Source organism: Zonotrichia albicollis, chromosome 3, assembly GCF_047830755.1.
Source record: "Zonotrichia albicollis isolate bZonAlb1 chromosome 3, bZonAlb1.hap1, whole genome shotgun sequence".
Classification (NCBI taxonomy): Eukaryota; Metazoa; Chordata; class Aves; order Passeriformes; family Passerellidae; genus Zonotrichia; species Zonotrichia albicollis.
Genome location: NC_133821.1, coordinates 79,248,320 through 79,274,440, shown reverse-complemented (window position 1 = coordinate 79,274,440; position 26,121 = coordinate 79,248,320). Strand labels below are relative to the sequence as shown.

The 26,121-nt window shown below is 40.0% G+C and overlaps 1 protein-coding gene across 1 annotated transcript in view; it reads right to left on the bottom strand.

The window, feature by feature from the left end:
- REV3L (REV3 like, DNA directed polymerase zeta catalytic subunit) overlaps positions 1-25,199 on the bottom strand; it is a 113,185-nt gene extending 87,986 nt beyond the window's left edge. Inside the window, exon 1 of the mRNA XM_014265668.3 lies at positions 24,913-25,199. Within this exon, the coding sequence (XP_014121143.2) occupies positions 24,913-25,051 (139 nt within the window). The 5' untranslated portion in view covers positions 25,052-25,199. The remainder of the gene's footprint in view (positions 1-24,912) is intronic.
- Positions 25,200-26,121: the final 922 nt, after the last annotated feature.

Genomic DNA, 26,121 nt, shown 5'->3' with positions numbered 1-26,121 from the left:
AATAATCAAAGCCAGTGATGTTAAATCAGAAACACCAAATGCAACTTACACTGCCAAACAAATAATACTGATTCCATGCTATTAAGCTTTATGAGAAATACAATGCATAGTGCTTGACAGTTTGCTACTAAAGAGTATTAAGTCCTCTCTACTAAGCCCATAGCTGCACTTGCCAGAAAGTAGTGATCTGAAGAATTCTCTCTTCCTTTCTTAGTTGTCCTTTTAAAAACTGGGAATCGACCAGGACAATATTCACTCAAGCTGGAATGGTTCCCCTGTGATGGACATAAATGAGCAATACTGAATTTGGTGAATATTCAGTGAAGGACACCTACTTTCAACAAATGAAGCTCATTGTCTAGAAGAGACCCAATCCTTCTGTGACTGGTGAGGATCCTGCACTAAATGTGATGATGTCAGCTGCTCCTTCTACAACAACAATTATCTCTCAGTTCCACTTGAAAATTCTCCAGTGATTCATTCCGACTTGTATTTCATCAACATGGGTTGTGCAAAGTACAACTGACTAAGAAATCTCCAAAGGCATGGAAGCTTCTTTCAGTGGATGGGTCTGACTATTTGGAAACATTTGTTTCCAAAACAATACCAAGCCATATTTTGCAATGAGTGCTCACGCTTTCGAAAAGAGACAAGGCAATGGCAATGCCAGGAAAGGCCTCCTAATTCCATAAATCAAATCAATACCAGGGAAACACTTGTATTGCCATAAATAACTCAATCTGTCTAGAAATAAAGATTACTGTTTCAAAGAATATTGTGATGATCAGAACACTCGATGTTGAAGTGCTTAACACTAACAGGAACAAAAATGCAACTGCATCAGGAAAGAGCAGCGCAGGCTTTCTCTTTCTATTTCACACAGGACAGAAGCAAACTACATCTGGCCTGATGCTGTGCTCTCCTGAAGCTGCTTTTTACAGTGTTACATTTTATATGCTAAAAAGAGGTTTGAATTAAAACAGACTGGGCTTGCCAAACTACACTTGTATTTACTAAACAGTGGCTTTATTATGCTGATGCACTTGCCTGATCTTTCAGCAGATCTACCCACATCCAGCACTACCTGAAAAGGTGTCTCATGTGTCATTTACACCCCCTGGAGAAGAGTTTCCTCACACAAAGGAAACAAGAAAATAGCATCTGCCAAAATACAAAAAAAGCATCAGAAATGTTAAACAATAATGGATAAACAGTAAAGCCCAATGATCCTATGAACCCAAACACTGTGCTTTTGCCACTGGCCAAAATGCTACCTTACATGGCTTATCCTGTTTGAATGGGAGAAAGAAACAAGTAATAAATAAGTATATAAATTCTATCTCATCACATTTATTTTATAAACGACAGCATTCTCTCTTAGAACCAGAAAGAGCAGACAGGAGGTAGAAGTCACTTGCCCTTTATGCCCTGAGCTATGTGTGAGAGCACTCAGTATTGGCATTCTCTCTTAGTCACAAGCAGCTGAAAGAATCCAATCTTGCACATGCTGAATTATTAATCAGATACATTTCTAAGAACAAGCACATCTCAAAAACTGGTTTATCATGCTAAAATTTACTCAAATTATGCATTTAACAGCTGCTTTTGGAAGACAACAAAGGCCTCTGCTCTATGACACTGATCTCCTTCTCCCATAGTAAGAAAATGGCAGAGACTCCAGTAATCCGTGAAAAGTTACGGATTCCCAGTAATTTCATGAAAAGTTACATTTAGTTTCAAATTCTGATTCCATTGTGGCAGTGACACCAGCTGAAGACACTATAACAGATTGCTCAAATGCTTTGAAAGCACAGGCAAGATGTTTTGCCTGTCATCCCTGGAAGTATGAGCACATGCACAACTTATAGCAGGTTGAACCAGCACATAAATTTACAGCATATCAGCTGCTCCTGCTATGACAGTTTGCAGAGCTGTTACTACAGGGTAACACCATTAAAGTGGTGCTGCAAAGCTAGTGAGCTCTCTCATGAGCTCCAAGATAGAGGAAGCACAATCCTACCTACAGATTTTATCTAAACTCCCAGTATTTGGAGTCAGCTGCTCACATACAGCTCAGACCTGCACAGGCCAGTGAACTCTGAGTAACACAAGGAGCCTAATGGGATCTGGAACTCACATTTTTCTACTTCACACACCTGTAGTTAGTACCCTACACTGCTGAGACTGAACTACATGCAGTATTTCCCAACCAGAAGCAACCCTGCACTGATACAGCACTGAACCATATTGATGAAGCAGACTGATATTTAATGGGTTTTCCCCCCTAAGTTATGTGGGAAGGCTTCTTCAATTTGTCTGTATTCCAGGACATTACAGACTTGGTTGCCCAGTGGCTTACATGAAAAAGCAGCCATTCTAGAAAGATCTATATCTATCTTTAGGAGAAGTTGTGGCTACCACTTTCTCCTAACAGGCGGCTCAGAAGTCTTTAAATTCTTCTCTCTAGAATTCTTCATTGCTTATTTTGTTTGAATTTGACTAGCCTGAATTTCAGGTATTTTTTTCCTGTGGTTTTCTTACTAAACTAGAACTCATCACTTCTTCTCAAGCTCCTGATACCATCTAATAGAAGTTTATTTTAATATCCTCTAGAGGAGAAAAAAAATGTTTTGAGCATTTTTCAAAGCCTCCTGTACTTTTCCTACATAATTTAAAATGCAATGCCACAGAGTCACACTGTTTAGCACATCTGTTTCACAAACGCTACCTTCAATCTCTGACATTCTGTTGTAACCAAAAATGACATTATCCCAGCCGCTTGTCTGCAATGACCTGAAATTCTTTTCACAGTCGCTGTTTTCCATACCAGGGACTTTGTTTACATTCTTTGTTCTTACAAACAACACTGCACTTTGTCTGAACATTTAAACTCTACCAAGTGATCTACATAACTATGTATGACTGCTACTATTCTTCAGCTTTCTTGAATTCTATGAACATTGCATGTTACTTATACAAACTAATTGAATTATCAGTTTGCACTGAAGAGTGTATTATAAATAAGCATTATAATCAGTAGTAATATTTCTCATGTGAAATATTTATGCTCCTTAAAGAGATGAAACTTCCAAAGTTATTGAACTTTTCTAAAGACCAACCTCCAGCTCTTACTCTGCAACTACATGTAATTCAAATCAAAAGAAAACATATGGTATCAGGTGATACAGTTATCAGAAAATTTTTACTTTGAATTTTACATTGCAGTGAGAATTAAAATTAAAAAATTCTCAAGCAGTTCTCTCCTGTGTCCTCCACTCTCAATAAATTACTTTAATAAGTATTACTACAGTTATTGTTAAACAGGCCAGAAAGAACCAATATGCTTGTACTTCATAGTATACAGCTGTGGAGCAATAAATTAAACAAGCAGTACAAGAACAAAAACCTAAAAATGTATCAATAAGAACATGCAAAAAATATGCAAAAATATGCAGGAGTACGCTTACCATAGAGCTCAAAACTTGTCTGATTGAAAACAAGATACATTTTTTATTAGAAGCATAATAACATTTCCAACTACATACATTTTGTCTATCTATATATCTATATATACATACAGTAGTTAGAGCATGTGGGTATGTTCATTCAAATAAGGAACACTGGTTGAAATGTCTGCATTCTAAAATTTCACTTGCGGGACTAAAAAAGCTCTATCAAGCTCAGATTTATTTACTTACTTTTTTTTCCTCCTTTTCACTGGTGTTGCAGTACTCCTAGTTTAATTGTACTCATTTTGACCACCAAAGCTGACAATTTAAATATTCTGAAGGAATACTCTGCATGCTAAGTGCGCTGTTAAATGCCAGTAATCAAACTCAAACTAGACTGAACTACGCATATTTTACTCAGTGTTGGCTGTTTGCCTTTGTTCCATGATTGAAGATTTAATCATTACTTATTTAATATCCAGTCTCTCCTGAAATTCAGTTCTTACAAGTCTGTAACTTCATCACAAGCAACTAGAGTTCATCTTTGTTAGCTGAACTGAGCTTCTCTCTTATATTACCGGGATCAAATCATGCTCCTTTACCCAAACAGGATAACTATTACACTTCCATTTTTAGGGAATCATGAATTATCTGTCAATGTGTGTAATGGCTTGATGAAGGCATTAGAAGAAAACCAAACCATGGAAAAGGTAAAGTAAGTGAACTAGAATTACAAAGTTTTTCTAAATTCATCTTGTAACATAGACCATTTTCTCAAGTAGGTGCAGAAGAAATATCTTAAGTTTGGTGAAATTAATACATGTAGTTGATATTCCTTCAGAACTGAGAAACAACTCCATTAATAAATGCCACATTAAAATTACTAAAGTATTCTTTCTTTTAATTCAAGACAGTAGAATGAGAGAAAATATTTCAACAAACAAAGAAGAAAATTTGAAATACAAACTAGTTGGATAAACCCATTTTTAATGTAGGTCTATTAAATGCAATTCTTCTGTCATATAACAGATTGGCAGAACAGTTGAGGTTGGAAGGCACCCTAGACACCATCTAGTCCAACCTCCCTTCTCAAGCAGGTGGTCTATGGCAATGTGTAGTACTTTAGTTAAGGAGTTTTTTCTCCATTTGACTCCAATTTCTACACAAATGTATTTTAACAAATATTTAAGCCATACAATTGCAACCACAATTAGCCTTAAGCCCAACAAAAAATGAAACAAAAGAAAATGCAGTGGGTTAGGTTTTGTTCAAGAAAATAAATATAATTAATTATAAGGTGTATGAAGTATCCTGATTTGCCATCAATTATATTGGCAAGTCTGAAGTTTTACAAAATTTGCTTCAGAAAAGAGATTCTAAATCTGAAAGTTTGCTGCTGTTCTGTTTAATATTCACATATGTATGCTCCTTTACTCTTTTCCTTGATTATCAGCTTGTATGGGCTCTACATTTTTCAGAATGCAAGTAACATGCACATAAATGTGGTATTACATTCTAGAGCTCAATGACCAATCAAACAGTAAAGTACTCTGACATTCTGGACCACCACTATTGGCATTTAGATTGGTGTAGTTTTAAGAACTATTGTTTCAGGCTCTCTGACAGCTCTAGTCAATCACACTGACTTAATTCTGGTGTTGAATGTTTCCTTGCAACTATAGAACTGGTTCTCATTTGAAAACAAAGTTAAAATGACAAATCATAAAGCAAGGGTCCCCAAGAAGCTTTCTTTTATGTCCCCTGAAATTGCTGCAATTATTCTTAGAAGTCTGACTTTGCAAAAAAATTCTTAAATTGAAGATGGCAAGGAACAGCATATATTATACAAAACTGTATACAAAGATGCACTAACAGAACCTTATTGATTCAGGTTTTGAACATTTATGTCTACTAATTACCATGTTTAGAAAAAGGTATCAAATATGTATACAAGCTTAATACAAAAATTTCACATATTACTATATTAAGCCTTTGAGTTGAATGGATCATCAAAAGCAACAGGAATGCTTAAAGAACACAAAGAACTTGCATTTCCAATGCATGGAGAAAATCATCATCACTATCCAGTTGCATAAAAATAAATCCTTAGTTCTGATCTGTAATCTGTTTAAAAGCTGCATATTTTAGTAATAGGATGGAGGCCATCTACATTTAAGACACCCAGAGGACTTAATTAAGCTCTTCAGTAGAACCTGGTAACTGGAATAGCAACATCCAACCCAAATCCAGACATCTCACTGCATTAATGAAAGGTCCACATAGACTAAGAGTTTTGATACAAAAGCAGGGCTAGTACACATATGAAAAAACCAAAATAACAAAAAGCATGGTGCAGAGTTTATGACTAAGCGTTAGCTAAAAGCAGGAGCAACGTGGATGGGACAGAACTCTCAGGACACTGTACACTTAGTAAGTAAACAGGATAAAGTCTCCTTAGCACACTAACAGGGAAAACTTGCAAATAACACTACAGATTAGCTATGAAAGGTAATTTAATTTATTTTTAATATAATTTTTTATGAAAGTATAAAATCTTTGAAACCAGTTTATTCCATACTAGTTGGTTTTCTTACAGAAACAAGCATGTGTTATTAGGTCTTTATTTCAGCTGGTGGCAGAATACACACATGCCAACCTTCTCAAACCATTGTTTCCCCATGCTACAACCACTAGAATAGTAGAAGTTAGCCATAAAAGAAAACAAAGAGAACTAGAAGCTACTGAACATATTTTTCTTTTTGTTGTCAGAGAAGCAATAGTCTTTATCTCTTCAAAAATAGCTTTTGCTTTATTCACATGTGTTCAGACACATCTAGCAGGTGTTTGTAAAACACCAGTCAGTAACTCTTCACTACTTTTTGTTCATCCACGTGCCTCTGGTGGTATGTTCTACTTTTCATCCTGAGCTCCTCTAAGAGTGTTTACCAGCACATGCTGTCAGTTTACATGCCCCTTGAGAACTACTACAGCCAGAGGACTGGAGGACTACAAGCTTCAAAAATAATTTTAGCTGCATAGTCACAACAAGCTTGAGTAAGAAATGGGCCTAAATTCCAATCTGTGATTTCTCACAGTAAGCTGGACCAAATCTGAAAATACAGGTAGGTTGTTAAACTATATGGTAAACTTCTGGAGAAGAACCAAAGAAGCACTACTGCTAATTGCTTAGTGAAGACACACCTTAAATGAGCACTTGAGAGACTTCCTCAGAAGCAATTATTTACATCTGCAAGAATTGAAACGAAAGACCATGTTCCTGAAGCCATGCAACAACTTCACAATAATGATATTGTATCAGGAGACTGACAAAGAAGTTTATACAAGTTCAGAAGTACACTGAGGAATCAAAGCTCCAGGGTTTTTTTGTCCCTGAGGTCTGCTGGACAGTTATTGCTGCAGTTAACTCCCAGTCTGTAGATTACTGATTAGTAAATAGTTTTAGGCTGTTGAAGCATAAAGTTGCCATCATCTCTTGCTCCTTTAAAAAAGAAGCAAAAGATTTCTCAGGATGTACAGTTTTGTAAAGCAACGAGCACTCAACTAGAGACCCTAGTTCAAGTCCAGAATAATCTCTTGAGACAACCAGTACCACGGAACAGAAATTTTCCCATTCTCATGTTTCAAATTTGAAATTATGTGTGTTTTATTTCCAGTACTAATGGTTTCACCTCTGTTCTGGACAATGATATTTATTTCACTGCCCCAGCTCCTGGTCCTTTTGAGAGAAAGGCCTAACTCAATCCTTTGAACAGTAATGAAGAAATTATTAATCATGAGTTAAAGCAACAACTGGCACACTTGAACTTGCTCAGGCATGCAAAACAGAAGAACCTGGAAATACTGATAGCAAAGTTCAGAACAATGAAGAAAAGAACACATTTTCTTATTTGCAATTAGACCAAAAGGTGGAAACAGGATGATGGAGATTCAAATTATTCAGGTTAGATTACCAGTACAGCACTGTGCCTGTTTATAAATTAATACTTTACTTCTGCTTATATTTTTATAGATATTAGAAGTATTTTCCAAAGCCTCAAAGGAAACTGACAGAAAAAACAAAATCTGAACTCTAGCCCCCTAGACATGAGACTGCTCTTACTTTTCCAGTGGGGGTTCAAACAATTGGACAACTGGAAGAAATGGACCATAATCATCATGAAAAAAATCTGAGTTTAAATAATATTTTATATAGTTGGGACCAACACTTCTCTGATTATTTGGAAATCAAGTCAATTAACTTGAATGTACTTATTTTACTTTTGATATGAAGTTAATCAACAGCAAAGCACAGACCCAGCAGAACTTCTCACACGGGTGGCTGCTACATCATGGTACTAACAATTATGGCTGTGGACTGGGAAAACAACTTGAAACCCTCCTGTTGAGAGAAAATAATAAGAAGTCTTGTGCAAGCTTAAAGAAAAGCTGACTATTAAAACTTCCAGGGCTCTAGCCTTTTCAGAAAAAAAAAAAAATTCCTCTTGAAAAAGCAGAAAAGCATTGCCATCCAAACCACCAGAAGACCGTGAAATACAAAAACACAGGTAAAGCTATTTATTTTCTCCCTTGGCTTCGGCCAGAACAATAATTCACTGCTGTCACTGGGGTGTCTAAAAATCAATGTTCAAAACCTTTTAATTACATGTAGTATAAACAGATTTTAATTTCTTCAGGAAAAAAACTTTGAGAGAAAAAGCCCCTATGCTTCCAACTCTTTGATGACAAAGAGAGTCTTCCAAATAAGCATCATTTAAACCCTATGTCTGTAGAAAAATTGTTCCTCTGCCTTTACTGTTGCTATTCATAGTTCTCTAAGCAGCTACTAGTCCTGACCAGATGACTGTAACAAATCCAAACACTTCTGGCAGAGGCATGTTTATTATTTTCCAATATGACTGCCTGCCAAGTTTCCCTGTCCAGGATTTTTTCTTTTAATAAAGGAACTACGTGAGCCAACTTTGTCAGGGACTATCCGGACTATCCTTCAAGCAGTTCTTTCAGGAAGAGGAAGTGCACTGTCATATATGCAGACTTACACTTGAATATGGTTCAAAAACATTAGGAGACACAGCAGAGTCAAAACTTCAATTTTCAGAGCACAAAATGCTATCCTGTGAATCTTGAAAATCAGTTATCAATACAGAATCCTCAATATTGTGCTTAGCACATGATAAAAAAAGCATAAACTTTAATGAAAAGGGTCTTCTTTAATTCTCCTCAAAATGTTATCTTTTAACAAAACTTCCTCTTTAGTGACTTTCCAAAATACATATTCCACAATGTCTTGTGTCCAGTCTATTGCTCATTAGGTTGCTGTACAATTCTGCACACCATACTATGGCATAAAGGCACAGATCTTATGAGGAATTCTTAGAAGCACTGGTGCATATCATTATCTTAAATGATGGTCTTGTGATTAAAATACCTAGTGGCATGAAAAGGAGGATGAATTCCACTTCAAATCTACCACGACCTTGTACAAAAGTCATTCAATCCCTCAGATTTGATTCTACATCTGTAATAACCAAATTAATAATTTATTAAATATCTTAAAGCACAAAGTCATTGACTAACCACATACATGGCACTCAGAGAAAAAAAGCAGTCACATAATTTATATGTGACAAACACTCAAAACCCACTCTTTGCAGGAGCTGAATTAAAAGAAAGTCAAATGTCTTTGCAAAGATTCTGCACATTACTCAGCTTTCAATCTGAGCATAATCCTACAAGGCCAGCTTGAAGGAAATATCTTGCAAGAGCTTAATCCAATTGAAAATAACTAATATGTAAATGTACAAAGTAATGACGAAATAACAGTGATACTGCTTAAATGGGCAATGCTTTGATATGGTAAATACTTTGATTTATCTTGCTATTACTAAGTTATCAAGTCCTGATGTGTAAAATTCTGTTTTGGATGTAAACTGGGGAGCTGTGGGGGAGACAAAAACCTTAAGATATGACTGCATGAAAAATAGCAATCACTTCAAAATTACGGTCAAAAGGAACTAAAAACCTCATACACAAATCACAGATGAGACTGTGGGTTCTACTTATTCTCTCCTACAAAAAGTAACTACCCTTGACAATTATGCATTAAAAAACCCCACAGGACTCCAATTACTGGTTCTAAACAAAAACATCTGCAGCACAGTTCTATCAAAAGAACCAATCAAACAAAAAAATGGTAAGAATGGAATTCCTAGAGATAGTTCCTATAAACTAATATGTTTCTGGCTATGATTCTTATATACTACTGAAATATAAAATCTTGATATTATTATATAACATCAAGACTTTATTTTTCAGTAGTATATAAGACTAATTTGTCAGTACAGTTATATACTGTATGTATATATATACTATTATATACAGTACAGTATATAACTGTACTGGCAAATTTCCTTGCACCCAAGTGACAAATTGTCCATTGAAATTTTGATGTCTCAGGTATTAAGAAATTGTTTTAAAACAAAGAAAGATCTAACACATGGTTTCTTACAACAGTGGTGTGTTAACAAAAAAAGTCTGCTAATGTGACATTTTGGACACATTGATTCTGTTATTGTGGCTGCCACTGTTCAATAGCTGCGGATCAAGAACTCCATTAACAAACAATTACAGAACATAAATATTTGTTTCCCCAGTGAAAAAGGTGCAAGCCATTTCTAAATAGATATTAATTATAATCATAATCCACTGCATTTTATTCTCCTTTCACTTAATAGAAATTATGAGTCTTAATTCAATCCAAAATTTCTTTTGTTTCACTTTACTTCTCTGGAAAAGATCGCTCCATTTTCATCACATTTTTTACTAACAGCAGAAAACATCTGTTTGTCTTTTTTTTTTTTTAACACTTTTTTTAACTGCTTGAGCAAAATCTAAAACAAAATAGAACAATTCCAACCATCACTATCCTTCTTTGGACTAAAGCCTTTTGTCTGTGAATAGGCCTATGCAGAAATACCACTAAACCTCATGAGAGGTGATCTTTAAAAGCCTTTTTAAAGCTAAAGACTTCAACATACAGCTTGGTAATGAGAGAAAATGACGTCCCGTTGCAACTGAGTTTATTTTAAAATGTGATTGATATTCCTGAATAGCAAAAGAGCTTTCGACCCCACTGTGCAACCACAAAAATGGTCAAAGAGCAACAATTTTCACTACAGATGTGACCTGTGCTTCATGACTTCAGAATTAAACTTGAACTAACTCATAAAAGCAGAAATCACCTCAGGCCAGATTTACCTCTGAGTTAGGGATGAGTGTACACAGAAGCTATTTGCCAGAAAAACAGTTGGCACCTTGTCCTTTCACATGGCTAGTCTCCAGTGGCAATTTGGAGATTTCCTTGCTCTAAAAGTTGCAGCTACTAGAACATACCTCAATTTTAAAAAATCCACTTTACTCCTTGGTACTTTTTAAAGATTTTACACAAGAGCTACAAGGAAAAATAAACACTTTACTTTAAAAAGTAGCTGATTAGTACTCAAATAGTAATAACTAGGACTTGATTGTTTATTCCTTGGCTGGAATGCTGGAAAGAATTTCTGGAATTGCAATTAAGTTTCAATTCACTATAACTATGGAAATCACAACATGCCTTCTCTTCCACCTGTACTCTAGGTTTCACAGAAAGAAGTAACAAAGTGACACTGAGAGATTCTGGGTGGCACCAGAGAAATATTTAAGAATATTTAGAAAACCAACACGCACACAAAAAAAGAACTGCTGTCACTTCCATAGAAGTTTACTAGAAGCAATTTCTTTTATATTGATGACACTATCATCCTTAATTAAAAATTTCATCCTTGAACTGATTTTTAAACAATGCTTTCCCAAACATTTGAATTTTCCCTAAAAAACCCATACTAACAAATGAAAGACACACTTTGAAGTATAATGACATGGGACTGCTGTCATATCCAATCACTCTGGTATTGACACAAAGATTTAGCAGACACATTTCCCTATCACATATTCCTTCTCTACTCTTCTGAAAACTCTAAGAAAATGAAGGGCATCAATACAACAGCTGGAGAATTTTCCAAATACTACTTAAATGCAAAAAAAAAAAATCGAAAGCTTAGTCATATCTAATTTAAATGTAAAAAATTTTGTTCCAAACTGTATCATAACATTTGTAACTGCTAGACCAGGTTCTACTCAGTCAAAAAGACTATGGTTCTGGCTATGCACTTAAATACAATTAAGAGATACTGAAGAGCTAGGGTTATATTCAGAGTAGCAGAATATATCTAATTCAATTACATCTAGTTACATTAAGGAATGGCTGGTATCTGTAACAGATAATTTCACATTTGAAGAAATAAAGAAACCATTTTAATATGGAAAAACCAGTTTAGATGGAAAAAAGTTGAGATTCCTTCATGAATGCAGCTGGAATGTACTTCTACTTCACCAAGATTTATTTTTTTCCTCTTTTTTCTTCATTTGTTTCTCCTCCTGTAATCCTCGCAGGAATATGCCACCTCTAAGTACTAGAAGTATCCTGTTTTACTGTACTGATGAACCCAAACAGCACACTTCTGCAAAGCTTCAGTGGGTGCAGTAATTCAGCACACAGCCAGTAGAAAATTATCTGCCTTTCTCAGTTACTCATTACAGCATCAATATGCAGCTCACAAAACACTCTGAAGCTGTAAGTTATTTTCAGCTCTAGAACAGTTGAAACCTCAATTACACTGTGCTAACAATGAACCCAATTACTTGAGGACAACAGATTGAATCTACTTCCATCAAAAAAAACAGAATACCAAAAAACACCCCCCCAAAAGCCTCTTCAACTCAGCAAGCATATTGAATGAGTCCTTTCCCCTCTCTTGCCTCTTCCCTTCAATTCTAAGTGATTTCTTAGTTTAAAAGCACTAAAAAATAACCATACCTGACCATTCACTTGTCATAACACAAGCCAAATAAAATCAGAAGGCTTCAGAAAGCAACATTTATTCAGTGTGATGATTACTGTATCAAGTTCTGGGACGAAGAAACTCTGGTTCAATACTGCGCACAATAAAACATTTAAATCACTAACCAAATATATAAGGAATTAAATGCAAACTACTGGATTGGAAACTCATCAAGTTATCTGATGTAGAGATTCAACTGTATGATCAAGTTTAAAGTTTCAACTGATGGCTTCTGCAAAGCAGCTGTAACAACAGACAAGTTTTGTACTACTGTTTTAAATATTCCATGTGCTTCTCCTGACCCTTGTATGCCAAATTATGAATCTTCAGACAATAAAAGAACTACCATGCAATCTTAAGTCACTAGGTTTTCTCCTAAATCAGTTTCTTACTCGAGTTTCTCTGGCAAACTCCACTCTGATCTACTGTTATTTTTCCACCACCATTTTATCTCCACAACTTTATTGCCAAATTCATAAGCTTCAGCCTCTCACCATTACATGTTCTGCTGTCAAAATACCAAATCCCTAGTAATTAGGGTACTACAAATAAAAAATGCAGTCACTCATCCTTTAAAAAGTAAAATTCAAACATTCACTGTAATTAATGGCTTACTGTGAGTCAGATGGCTACAGAAGCCAAATTACTAATAAACATAAAACACTGCATTGCTAGTGGTTTCCATTAGAGAACAGCATTCTGAAAAAGCCAAAGACTAACCTAGAAAGAACAAGATATTGCTACAGTTTTCTTACAATAAATCAAGCTTACACAACAGAAGTAAGATTCTTATGGAAGTAACTGAGTAACATAACAAACAAACAGGCTACAAGAAGCCCATTGGCACCAGAGAAGAGATGATCAGGTTGAAGAAATGTGTTGTTTTTCACAGCATTTGTGTTTTGTTCTGTTTCTGAAACCTGCCACATATGCACCTAACATTATGCAGGCCCACCTATCTTACTCAGGCAGCAAGAGATGCATTTTCTTGTGCACTCATTACTGCAAAATCTAGTTTCAAGTCTGGCTGGTTTTAGTTTATTTCTATTGATACATTGGGAAGATGAACACCAGATATTTATTTGTTTTATTTACATTCTCCCCTAACCAAAAACTAATTCAAATTTTCATGAAAGTAGACAATACAAAAGGTGTTTACAAACTGTACAGTGCTGATGAGAATACTGTAGCTCTGCACTATGTTCTACACCTCTTGGAAAGTTCTCAGTCAGGAGTACTTTGTTTTTCTCTCTTCTCCCACTGCACAGAGCAATAAACCTCATGCAACATCTCATGTACCTTCAGCCACGAGTTCACAGATAAATTTCAGGGGACGAGTCAGCCTCATGAGCCAAAGCAAGCAAATCCAAAAGGGAGCAGCTTTAGATAACTGGTCCCTGTTACTGCAACTCCAACATCAATATTTTCCACAGTCCTAGCTCTCAGCACCCTCCTTCCTCCAACCTCCCCCACCCCCCAGCTCACCTCACATGCTCTACATATTGCTTTATGATCCCAGTCTTCTTTTCAACACATCCTACCCTTCCCTTGTTTTTCCATTCAGGATATCCCTCCTACAAAATTCCAATTCAAACTAATGACTAACAATATTGCCATGCCATCTGTTTTTATAACATACCACTCTTTCCACACCTTTTAACGCTCCATTTATAAAGAACATAACTCTTCTGGAGTGAGGACTACTCCACTATCATCTGCACTCTGCCTAAAACAACTGGTTTTGATTCTTAAATCTTTCATCTTTAATATAGCAGTGGTTTAAAATGACTATTTATTTCCTTGATTAGATTTCGAACTGCTGGCATAAGAACACAAATTCACCAAGAGCTGACATGCTGGCACAATCTGTAAATGCTTAGCAGCACTTTATTCTGTTCTTTCCATGTATCTGAAAGTGTGTTGATGGGGTTCTTCTGGGGTTTTTTGGCTTTTCTTGTTGTGGGTTTTTTGGGGTTTTTTAATCCATCAGACTGAAACTAGGAATCTGTACTGTAAAGACACTAAATTAATCCCTGCATGGAAACAGCAGGTTTACAAATGCACATCAATGTACAATTCCTCAAGAACAGTACATCAAAAAAACCACCACCAACAAAAAAACACAACCCAAAAAACCACAAGAAACCAGAACAAGGAACGACCTGAAATACCGTGGCATAAATGTACAACATATGTCACTCTTCTGAAGTATGAAAAATATGGGACAATTAAAAACTGTATTTCCAATGCAGAACACCTTTTTAGTCACATGATGACTTATAATCAATTATTTTACAAAATTCTCTTGTTTTCCATCAGGTAAAACATACCATCAAAACCCAGAAAATCCAGATCCAGGATTTATTACTTTTACACAGCCACAGCATACCCAAGATATCTTATGGAAATTGTATAAATGTTATGAAACCAACCTTTCTGCAATCAGAATTGAGATGCAGTGCTTATACTTTCACCTCAGAGGATGGCATGTTAAAAAAAGAAGGGGTAACAAGACACATACTGGAGATCACTAAAGCAGATTTGACTGTTATGCACAAGGAGAGGAATGAAACTTAAAAGTGTGGAGAAGCAGCCTTGCAATAATGGATCACAGAGGCCAGTCATTTTTGGTGTACTTTAGAGGTCAAAACTCAGGCCAACGCTGTTTAACATCTTCATTAAGGACCCAGACATTGAACAGGTGCAGCTCAGCAAGTTTGTAGATGATAAAACCTGGAGCAGTGCCTGATACACCAGAGGGTCGTGCTGACGTTCAGGCTGAAGAAATAGGCACAACTTCATGGAGCCCCACAAGGAGAAATGAAAAGTCTTAACGTGGGGAGGGGCTGGAGACAGACTGTCTGGAAAGCAGCTCTGATGGAAAGGACCCTGGGTCCTGAATTGAACAAGCAGCCACAAAGAGTGTCCTGAGCAGCATTAGGAACAGTAACACCAGCAGGTCGAGGACCATGATGCTTCTCCTCTACTCAGCACTGGTGAGATGCATCCCAGAGTGCTAGCTTAAGGTCTGGGTATTCCAGCACTAGACATGGACACACTGGAGTCAGGCCATAAAGATAATTAAGGGCTGGGAACACTGGACATACAAGGGAAAGCTGAGCAAGTCACGATTTTGTAGCTTCAGGAAGAGAAGGTGGGAAGATCTTACTGATATATCACTGATCCTGTAAAAATGCCGGATAGGAAGCACTAAAGAAGAGTGAGTCTGACTTCTCAGTGGCACCCAATGAATGGACAAGAGGCAATGAGCACAGACTGAAACACAAGAAACTTTTAAAAAAGTCTGGTGGTTTTCTTTATTTGTTTGGTTTGGTGTGCTGTGAATGTGGTCAAACACTCTAAGTCACTCAGATTGTGGCATTTTCATCCTTGGAGCTGGTCTAGGGAGTCCTGCTTTGTGCAGGGTGCTTGGACTAACTAGACAATCTCTAGAGATGTCCCTTCTGACATGAACATTAATCTGAGAGTGAAAACACACTTCTACTGTAAGAAATACATAAACAGATAACCGCCCAGTAAAGATGGCTAAGGGTCAGTTGGACAAAGCCAATTCAAAATGCTCAAACATTAAAATATTTGATACCATAGATTCATTTTACCTCAGCATAAGAATCTGCCTGTAATCTCTTCTCATTTCCTACAGACAGCAAAACAGATTTCACTGCTTACAAATGTGAATGCCACAAATCCATTTGCTTAATGGTCAATGGACAAAGACATACAAAGACATAAAGAATGATTAATCAAGTATTTAATAACATTTTAGCTAGCTTAAATACGTAAATTTTCAAAAGAAAATACAGAAGTTTCTGTATCAAGGACTCCAGAAAACAGCCTCTTCATCTGGTTAATAAGCATAATAAGGGTGGTAGAAATAAAAATTTGTTCATTATTGATCTGAAGGCAGTACCTGCCAACATGAGGACTGAATCAGTTTCCAATTCCCACTGCTTCATAAGATCTGTGCTATGCAGAAACCCACCTAGGTAGTTTCGAACACAAAATGAAAGACTCATTATATATCTCATTATACAAAACTCGGAAAACTTCTATTGTAAACCTCCCCTGAGGTGTAATGTCAGGTATTATGGATTAGGTGCAACATTCCAGAGTCCTTTCAATATTCATACTGAGTACCACATGTTGATATTGCACCTAAAATAGGACATACAGCTTTTCTGTAGTAAACACTGGCTTAGTCAGCAAACAGCACAGAGGCACAACCTGAATATAAACAAGCAGGGCTGCTCCTACTTTTTCTCTAATTTTTAGGAAAAAAACATATCACTAAGGGACAAACACAACTTAGCAATGGTGTCTGTAATGAATATTCTCTCTTTTCTTCTTTCTAAATCTTAATCAGTTCTCACCAACACCACCAAAATCTTCCAGTAACTTTCACAGCCGTAGGGCAATCAGCTCAAAGACAGCCAGCTACCTGGCAACCTTTCCACACCCTTGGAATGCAACTGTGCTTACCTGGACACACAAATAGGCTGTACAGAGCACCTGGATACTCACTACTGACAAGAGTAATCTCTGTAATCACAGAATGGCTGAGGTTAGAAGGGACCTCTGGATGTCACCTGGGCCAAATTCCCTGCTATTCCCACCTAGAGCTGGCTGCCCAGGACCACATCCCAAGAACTTTTAAGTGCCTCCAAGGATGATGACTCCACAACCTGAAACCAGAGAAGGCATGCACATACACACAAAAGTAACATAACATGAACTCATAAACATGAAGTCAACATGACAGACTGCAAATATATGAGTTGGGGAAGAAGTTATCCGAAATGGCTGTCTGCATACTGATCACAGAAAGGCTGCAACATACAGACATCAAATGGTTCCTTAATAAGCCATATGGTTCAGCCCAGCCAGCAAGTGTGAGGTTTTATTTAAATGCCCTGCCAAAAAAACACACAAACTTCTGCATACCTTATAACTCCCCTGTAATAAAAAGCAGCTCTTGAAAGAAAAGAGCCTTAACAAACATGCATGAATGAAGCCTATGCAAGAAGTGATGTTTCAGACAGTCCCTGTATCTGGTACAAACTTTTCTGGTATTTGTTTAGTTTCTTGTATATTTTGGGCTCTATTCTCAGTCTTAACTATATCACTGGCATAAAAATACTGCCTGTTTGCAAGCCCACATACTGGATTATGTAACTTAAAAAAAACTTTTTTAAATTGTTACACAATTGTAACATATAGGGGCAAATAGCTAGGAAAAGGCAAAGAAGCAAGTCCATCGGTTGTCACCTCAACATCCAGTGATGACAGACCAGGAGGCTGAGATACTGGCTTTGCAATAGCTGGAGATAACAGTCTCTTTAAAGTGTAATTAAAGAAGAAAAAATTTTTCAACTGCCAATTGTCCTGAGATTTTGAGGAGCAGGTCTTCTGTGACATGAGACCGAATCTTCAGTGACACAGTCCAATCATTATCAAAAATTTCAGCTGCTTTATTTGTAAGACAGAACATGGACTATAAATCTTTCAGTATGAGTGCTCATACTGCCTCCTTCCAAATGGTTATATGTTCACCACCATGCTTCTCAGAGGTCTGCTGCACACAGAGGTCAATCAAGTCAACCAAGGGTAAAGGACAAAACCAAGGTAATGAAAAGAGTTAGCAGAAGAGGGTACTATTACATGATCAATACTGGAACTCTGAATATGAGAGACTGAGAAGAAATTGATAGCATGGTATTATCACACCTGCTTCCTTCTTTCAGAGATTTATCTCATCTACTCAGACTGCAAAAATTACTAAGCAGGAGCTGTTTCTCACTGAGTGTTTACACATCATCTCATGCTGCCAACCTCAGTTGTGATATGCATGTGCTTCTCTGGTAAAATTAAGAGAGACAACTATTTTCAGACTAGTGTGCTATTTTGAGGAGGTTCGTTTTACACACTGAAAAAGAATATATTCCAACCAGCAGCCTAAAAGTGTTCTTAAGAAGTATATAACAGAACTGGAAATTACAGCTGAGATAGATAAGCTCCTGGGCTACTTCCAGGGACACTAATCATAAAAACCAATCCCAGATTCAATATAGATGCAACTACTTTGTGGGACACTTTGAAGTCTGCAGCTGATCGAGTTTTAAGCATGTAGAGTCAGTTATGTATGTATTTTTTCCACTGAATTACAACAGCACAAAAATATTCAGTGAATTGACCAAGCGGTACTCTACAATAGGAAGCACAATATTGGTTATGAACCAGTATCTGGATTCTATTCAGAACATAAATTTTGTCACAGTATTTAAAAGTTTATTTAAGAGACAGAATTTTAGCAAGTTATATATAGACAAGTGTGAAACTGGCTACTTAAGTTCCAGGCTAGCGAAGCATAATCTCAGTTTATTCAGGCAGCCTTTCATGCTCAAACAACTCAGCAAGCAATCTATACAAAGTATGCAACAAATGCCTCTTAAAAAAAAAAAACAAACAACAAAAAAACCCCAGAAGGTTCTTAAAAGAACCCAACCAAACACAACAGCCCCACCAAAACCCCATTCCCACCAAAACCTGACAATTTAGAAAACATATCCTTCTAATACGTGAGGCAATTTTTTAAACAGTACTTCAAAAGTATGAGAAGCCTGTCAGTGCAGAATGCAGAAATGTTAAGCTGGAAGCGAAGCTACACTGTACAACACAACAATCTTTTAGGCCATGCTGTGGCCCACAGAATAACCCTTCACCAAGAGTTGTATGCTGCTATGTTTTGGGAAAGGGTGTGAAAAGGTAAAGCAAAGGCATAAGCCTCATCACAATGGCTATATCCTATTTGCACCTTCTCACTGTGAAGGCACAGAAGAAAGTGGAAGTGTTATCAAGAAGTAGTACCTGCCTCTGGGAAATGGAATACACAAAGTAGCAGCAACTGGAAAGACGTTCCTCTGTGAACACTGAACTAAGGAAGCTACAGGGAATGACCACTGTGGGGGCCAGGGTCTGAAATGGTAGTGAAAATGGGAGAGGAAAAGTTCATCATGAGCTGAGCGTAGAAAGCAGCAAGATTCTGCAGTGAGTTCAGTCCTTCTCAAATGAGCAATACCAGAGTACAGAAAGGCACAGACACTGGATGGGATCAGATATACAGCCTGGCCAGGTCAGTGAAGGGGGAAAGGGGAGGGGGAAGAACAGAAGAAAGAAGATAAGCAGGCCCCTTCACTGAGTCATACCAGAGCTACTGCTGCTGGACAGGAGCCAGATTTTAGCTGGAGCTTTTGCCTCTGCTTCTCTTCCCCCCTCTCAGAAAACCAAGAAGTGAAAGCACCAAACTTAGATGTCTACCTGAAATACATTAAGATTTTGCTGACTGTAAGCTCCTACACTATGTTACATTTAGCCTCAGAAAAACTTGTAATCAAAAGTATGCAAAAGTAACTTAAAAACATCCTTTTTTTGACTGGGTTTTTATGCTGCCCTGAGTAAGATTCTTTCTTGGATCAGTGATTTCATAATGTAAAATACAGAACTCCTCCAAACAAGACAAATATATAAAGTGGCAGTTGAGGACAGCACTTACATTACTCCTCAAATTACACATTGCTCTTTCCTACGTAAATTCCTAATCTGCCTTCTCCAAAGGCCCTCCTGTCAACGGAACACACATTTCTCAGCCTAACACCCTTCAAAAGCAATTTTCAAATGTGCACCTATATTTGTAAAATTTATCACATATCAGCCCCAAATCACACTCACATCAAAATGATTTTTTTCCTAACATTTCAGCTATCTGTTTGACAATACTCATTATCACACACCAACAGCTATCTCCTATGTGGTTTATGAGTAGTATCCTCAGCTACTCCTGCTTGTTACATGAAGTGCTAATTTAGCAACCTCAGCTTGCTTATTAATGCCTCTCCTAAAAAGACACCCAGTTCATCTAGTCTCCCTGCTTTTTTTATGAATGGATTTACAGTTTGGTTCTTTCTGCAGTTGAATAAGCACCTGACAGAAACACTCAACTAAGAATTTATGTACATGTTCTGAAGTGGTCAGTGAAATCTTGAGGACAGACTCCAAGAGCTTGAAATAGCCAAGAGCTAGCAGGAAACAAAACAAAGCTTTAATACCCCCACACACGACAAGAGACCTCATAGTAAACTAATCTTCACAGTACCAGCTAAATGGAAGCAACATGAGATAGCAATCTTCTTCTGAGATCACCTAAATTTAATATAAATTTGGAATGAGGCATAGGGTGACTTACAGTGCTTGATTTGCAAATGGAATGAAATTCCACATACACTTTCAGAGGAATAAAAATAATACAGACATGGCATCCAGTCACTAGTGGGATTCTGTAGGGCTCCATACTCAGCCCAGATCTCTTTACATCTTCATTAAAAACTTGGATAAAGGATTTGAAGGAATACTAAGTAACTTTGTGGCAGCACTCAATTGGGAGGAGTTGCTGACTCTCTCAAGGGCACACAGGCCCTGCAGAAAGACCTAGATAAATCAGTGAGATGGGCAACCATCAATCACATGAGGTTTAACAAGGTCAAGTGCTGGACTCTGCACCAGGATGGTGCAAGCCTGGGTTTGTCTCTAGATCAGGGAACAAGATGCTGATCTAGAGACAAGCACTGCAGGAAGGGACCTGGGGGTTTGGAACAACTGCAACTTGAACAAGAGTCACTAAGCTATTAGAGAGCATCCAAAGGAAGGCCACAGGGATGGTGAAGGGTCCTGATGGGAAGCCTCATGGGGAGCAGCTGAGGTCTGCTTTGTCTGCTCAGCCTGGAGGAGACCTCACTGCAGTCCTACAACTTCCTCATGAAGGAGATGCAGGCACAGATCTCTTCACTCTCCTGACAGGACTCGAGGAAACGGCGTGAAGCTGCATTGAGGAAGATTTAGGTTTGATATGGGGAAAAAGATTTTTCCTTGCACAGGAACAGGCTCCCCAAGGAAGTGGTCACAGCACCAAGCCTGACAGAGTCCAAGGAGAATTTGGACAACACTCTCAGGCACATGGTGTGACTCTTGGAATGTCTTGCACAGAGCCTGGAGTTGGATCCTGATGGGTCCCTTCCAACTCAGCATATTCCATATTCAACAACTAAGATCTATGGAATAACCTCTTCCCAAACAAAACTATAAACATACATGACTTTTATGATTACATATATGTCTTACCTTAAATATATCTCTTTTGAAGCTATAAATTCAGGTACTTACATGGTTGCAAAAATCTTAGGATTCAGATTAGCAATAGGAACGACAATTCAAGAATTGACAATACAACTAACAGCAATACACTAACAGAAAAATAAATTTTCATTAAGATTTCACTCTAAACAACAGGTCTTGCAAATTTTCAGCCTTTTCCTATTTTTACAAAGAGCATTTACAAAAGTACTAGTTAGCAGACCATACTGCCTGAAAATAGAATGTGACTTTGTTTCATACTTGAGCATTACCTAATGAATTAAAACCTATTGTTTTTATGTAAAAGCAGCAATATTATGAGACTCCCTTAGAGATACAAATGCTGGTGTATCAGATAATATCTATGCCCTTGTACAATAAAGCATGAATTCAACACTGCTTTCATTGTATTACCACCATGGCAGTGTTGCAGCATTTCTGAAATTATACTTTTGTCCACGTCACTATGTCAACAGACATGCCAGTCTGCTTAAACAGTTAAAATTGAATGAAATGGCTCAACCACCTCACTTCACCATTTGCTACTGTAATCAGAACTTTACTCTTTATTTCACAAAATAACAGAATGTAGCAGGCAGATCTTTGGGCTGAAACAAAATTTTGATTCCTCATCTTTCAAGCTCTTATTATGCAAAGATGTAGGACATCAAGACAGAATTTGTACAACCTTACCAAATAAAAGAAGATTTCTTCCTCAAAAGACATAAAGAAGTTGTCAAATGATATTGCCAGCACAGTCCATTCTAGAAGCTGATCCTTTCATTACTTTTAATTAAAAGTCTGGCTTTTTCCTCCCCCAACCACAAGCCACTTTCATTTTATAGATTGTACCAGTAAACCTCTACAAATTAATTGTTGAGTACTGGCTGACATAAAAGCCTTCAAAGGTAACACTGGCAATCCCTGTCATTCACACACCTCCACAAGATGGGGCAGAGAGCACAGGTGGGTGCCTTCAGGACCACTGTCCTCAGCTGCTGGTTGACACAGGGATACAGCAGTGCCAGATGTTTGACTTTCTGAACATCTGCACAAGCCACTGCCACAGACCAATCAAACCCCCTTCGCTCAGCAGGTGACATTTGGAGTCTGTTCTGACCCTGACTTCCAATTACCTGCACAGCTTGGGCACACAGCTATAAACACACCAAGAGTTGTGCAAAGTTAATCATGCTGGAGGTGGAGCAGCCCCTACAGCCATAATAGGCTGCTGCCATGGAGGCAACAAGGCAGCAGAGCACCTTTCCTGGAGGCAAGGCACACACATTAAACCCAGTGAGAAAGGGTTATTCCCACCCAGACCAACTCCAGGGAAGAAAAGCATCACATTCCCTGTAAGCCAAACAATAAGGACATCCCATTGTCTCAGACAGTATGCTAGAAGTTGTTTTCACTATTTCTTTTTCCTCAAAGAAAATGAGATTGTAGATGCAAGTGATTACACTTTGTTTTAAATTTCAGCTCTCAAGAAATAGCCTGAGAATCACTGTCAGAGTAATTCTGACAATGAGTGCTTAGGTCCAACACCTTTGAAGAGAGAGAAATACATTTTTCTGCTTTCCTAAAAAGGAAAAAAAACCCAAAAAGCAATGCAGAGATGCAGTAAGAAGCTCATGAAGCTTAATAGCAAACATTACTAAAGGTACAAAACATTAAAAAAAATTAAAAGTTCAAAAAGGAAATAAATGGGACAGACAAGTAACACTGCTTTTGCAGACTCTAGTGAATTGTTTTCTCTAACGAAGTCAAATTAGAAACACTTCTATTATGCAAACTGACATTAAAGTTTATGGTTGGGGAAGCCAGGGATTTCCTACCATATTCCTAATAGCTGGACAACTAAACTACTTCACTGTTTACTTTATGATGCCACATTCATGATATGGCATAGCCTAAACATTTTCTTAAAAGAAAATAAGCCTTAATGAGTTAACCACACGCATGCACAAAAATCCTGCTACCTGCCAACAACCTCAGGCTCTACATTTTTTAATCATGAAATAGTTACTCCTGCCATTACATAAATATTATTACATAATATCTCCTTTGTATGCAGAATTAGAGCTACAATAAAATAGGTCCCACTATTTCAATATTTTATCTATTAATCCCACTCAGTCACTTAATAATTTGGAGCTGTAGTTGCATCAGAACACAACAGCTTGAATATGTCACGTTCCTTTGTGCTTAAACAGAGAAGACAGTTAACTCTGGATTAAAAAAAAAAAAAAACAAAACCAAACAAAAAACAAGCCGACAAAAAAGACAACAAAATAGCTGCTCTACTATAATAACTGCCTGAAGGGAAAAACACCTCTGCTGTGCTCTTTTATTACATGTTTTTTGTCTTGCCTAAGATTTAATGTATGTATGTGCATGAATAGATAATTTTCAACATGTCAGTCAATAAAATATGCAGAAATACCTTAATTCCCAAGGTCAGCAGTACACAGCATAAGTGTAAAGAGATCCCAACCAATGATGCTTACTTACTACACCTAATATCTCAAAAGCGAGGGGTTTTTCCAATTTTATATTTAACGTATGGGCAAACTACAACACATATTAAATGAATTTTCCAAAGTATTTAATTTGTTCGAAATTTGCTCTGACAATGTATTTGTTTGTATCGGTCAGAAACACGTCTGAGCCGTGGGACGGCTTTGGGCACAAGGCCACAGGGCGAAGAGGCAGCGGAGAAGTGGCATGTGACATTCGGGAGTCTCGGGGGGCAACATGTGGCCGGCGCTCAGGACGCCGCTCTCTGCAGTGCAGCACCGGTGCCTCGGGCCGGGCGCGCTCCGTGCCGCCACACGAGCCCCCACGTCCCAAGTGCCGCACAAGTCCCGCTTGTGCCCGTGCCTTCCCCCCGTCCGCTCGCCCGCCCGCAGCGACAGCTCCCGGCAAGGGCAGGAGAGCGGCGGTGGGCACGGGCAGCGAGGGCGGCACGGGCCGGCCCCGGTGTTTGCACAGCTGCGCCGCTCTCCCGGGGCAGCCCCGCACAAAGCCCCGGCGGCCCCGCAGCCCCCACCGCCGCCGGGCGGGCGCGGCGCGGCACTCGGGGCAGGTCCCCGCTGCTGGCCGCTGCCCTGCCGTCCCCGCTGGCAGGTGAGACGCGCCGCAGCGGCGGCGCCGGGCGCGGAGGGGGGGGCGCGACCCAGCCACAAAGAGCGGGAGCGGGGTGGGCGGCGGCAGGGCCGGCGCCAGCGCGACCCGCGGCGCCGCAGCGGGGGGACGTCCCCGCCCGCCCGTCGGTGGCGGCGGCGAGGGTCGTCCCTTACCTGCAGGGGTGGCGCCGAAGACTCTCACGACGGGCACCCGTTTGGCCGGGGCCTCTCGGAAGCGGGACTGGCAGGGGTCCAGGCCGGGCAGCGGGCTGCCCATGTAGTAGTCGGCAGTCACGATCCGCACTGAGAACATGTTTGTTCGCCGCCGCCGCCGAGGCACCAGCACAGCACCGAGCGAGCGAGCGCGGAGCGAGCGCGGAGCCCGCACGGCTCCCCCCGCCCGCCGCCGCTGCCGCCGCAGCGAGCGCGCGCGCGAGCGCAACACTCCCCGCGCCTGCCGGTCCTGCCCGCCCGCCCGCGGGAGCGCGCGCAGTCCCGCACGCGCCTTGTCTGTGTCTCCGCTCCCCCCGCCCCCCCCTTCCCCGCCTGATGCCGCCGCTCTGGGCGCGTGCGCGGCGGCGCGCCCCCCGCGCGCTCCTACAGCCCGTGCGGCCGCGCGCCCCTCAGGGACAGCGCGGGCTCGTGCCCCGCGGACACCCCGGCGGCGACGGCGGCGCCCCAGCCCCGGGCTGCAGCTGCTGTTGCCATGATGATGTCGTCACGGATGCAACCACTGGGGGAACGGGCAGGGGGGTGGATGGGCCATGTGTTGGGGCGGAAAGGGGCTCAACGAGCGGAGGAGGTGTCCGTCACTCCCCGGCACACACACGGTCTCTCTCCCCCACCCTTCGGTTGGGCTCGGCAGGCGGGGCGCGAGCGCGCGTGGGAGCGGGGGAGAAATCTTTCTCTCGCCTCCCCTGGTGGCGGCGGAGGAGGCAGGGAGGGACAGAGGGACGGCCTCGGTGATTCGGCGATCGGCCTCGCGGGCTGAGGGTGAGGCTGCGGAATCCCGAGCCGCGGATGGGGCGGGAGAGGCAGCGCTGCGGGGACACGACGGGGTTAAGCTGGGTCGACCGCCATTTTGAATGGCAGGGAGGTGAGTCTCCCCACGCCGCAGGGGCCGGCCAAAGAAAACCCCAAACCCTAAGAAGATAAGGGCGAGGAGGGGGACGGGACCGGGAGGAAGGGGTGGAGCGGCCGCGCTCCCGCCGGCGCCCGCGCGCTCTCGAGCCGTGACGGTGAGCGCGCGCGGCGCGGGAGCGGAGCGGGGCGGGGCCGCGGCTGCGGAGGGACGGCGGCGATTGGCGGCGGGGCCGGGCGCGCGGAGGGGGCGGAGAGGGCGGGGCCGGGCCGGGCGCGCTGCGGCGGAGCGGCGGGGGCGGG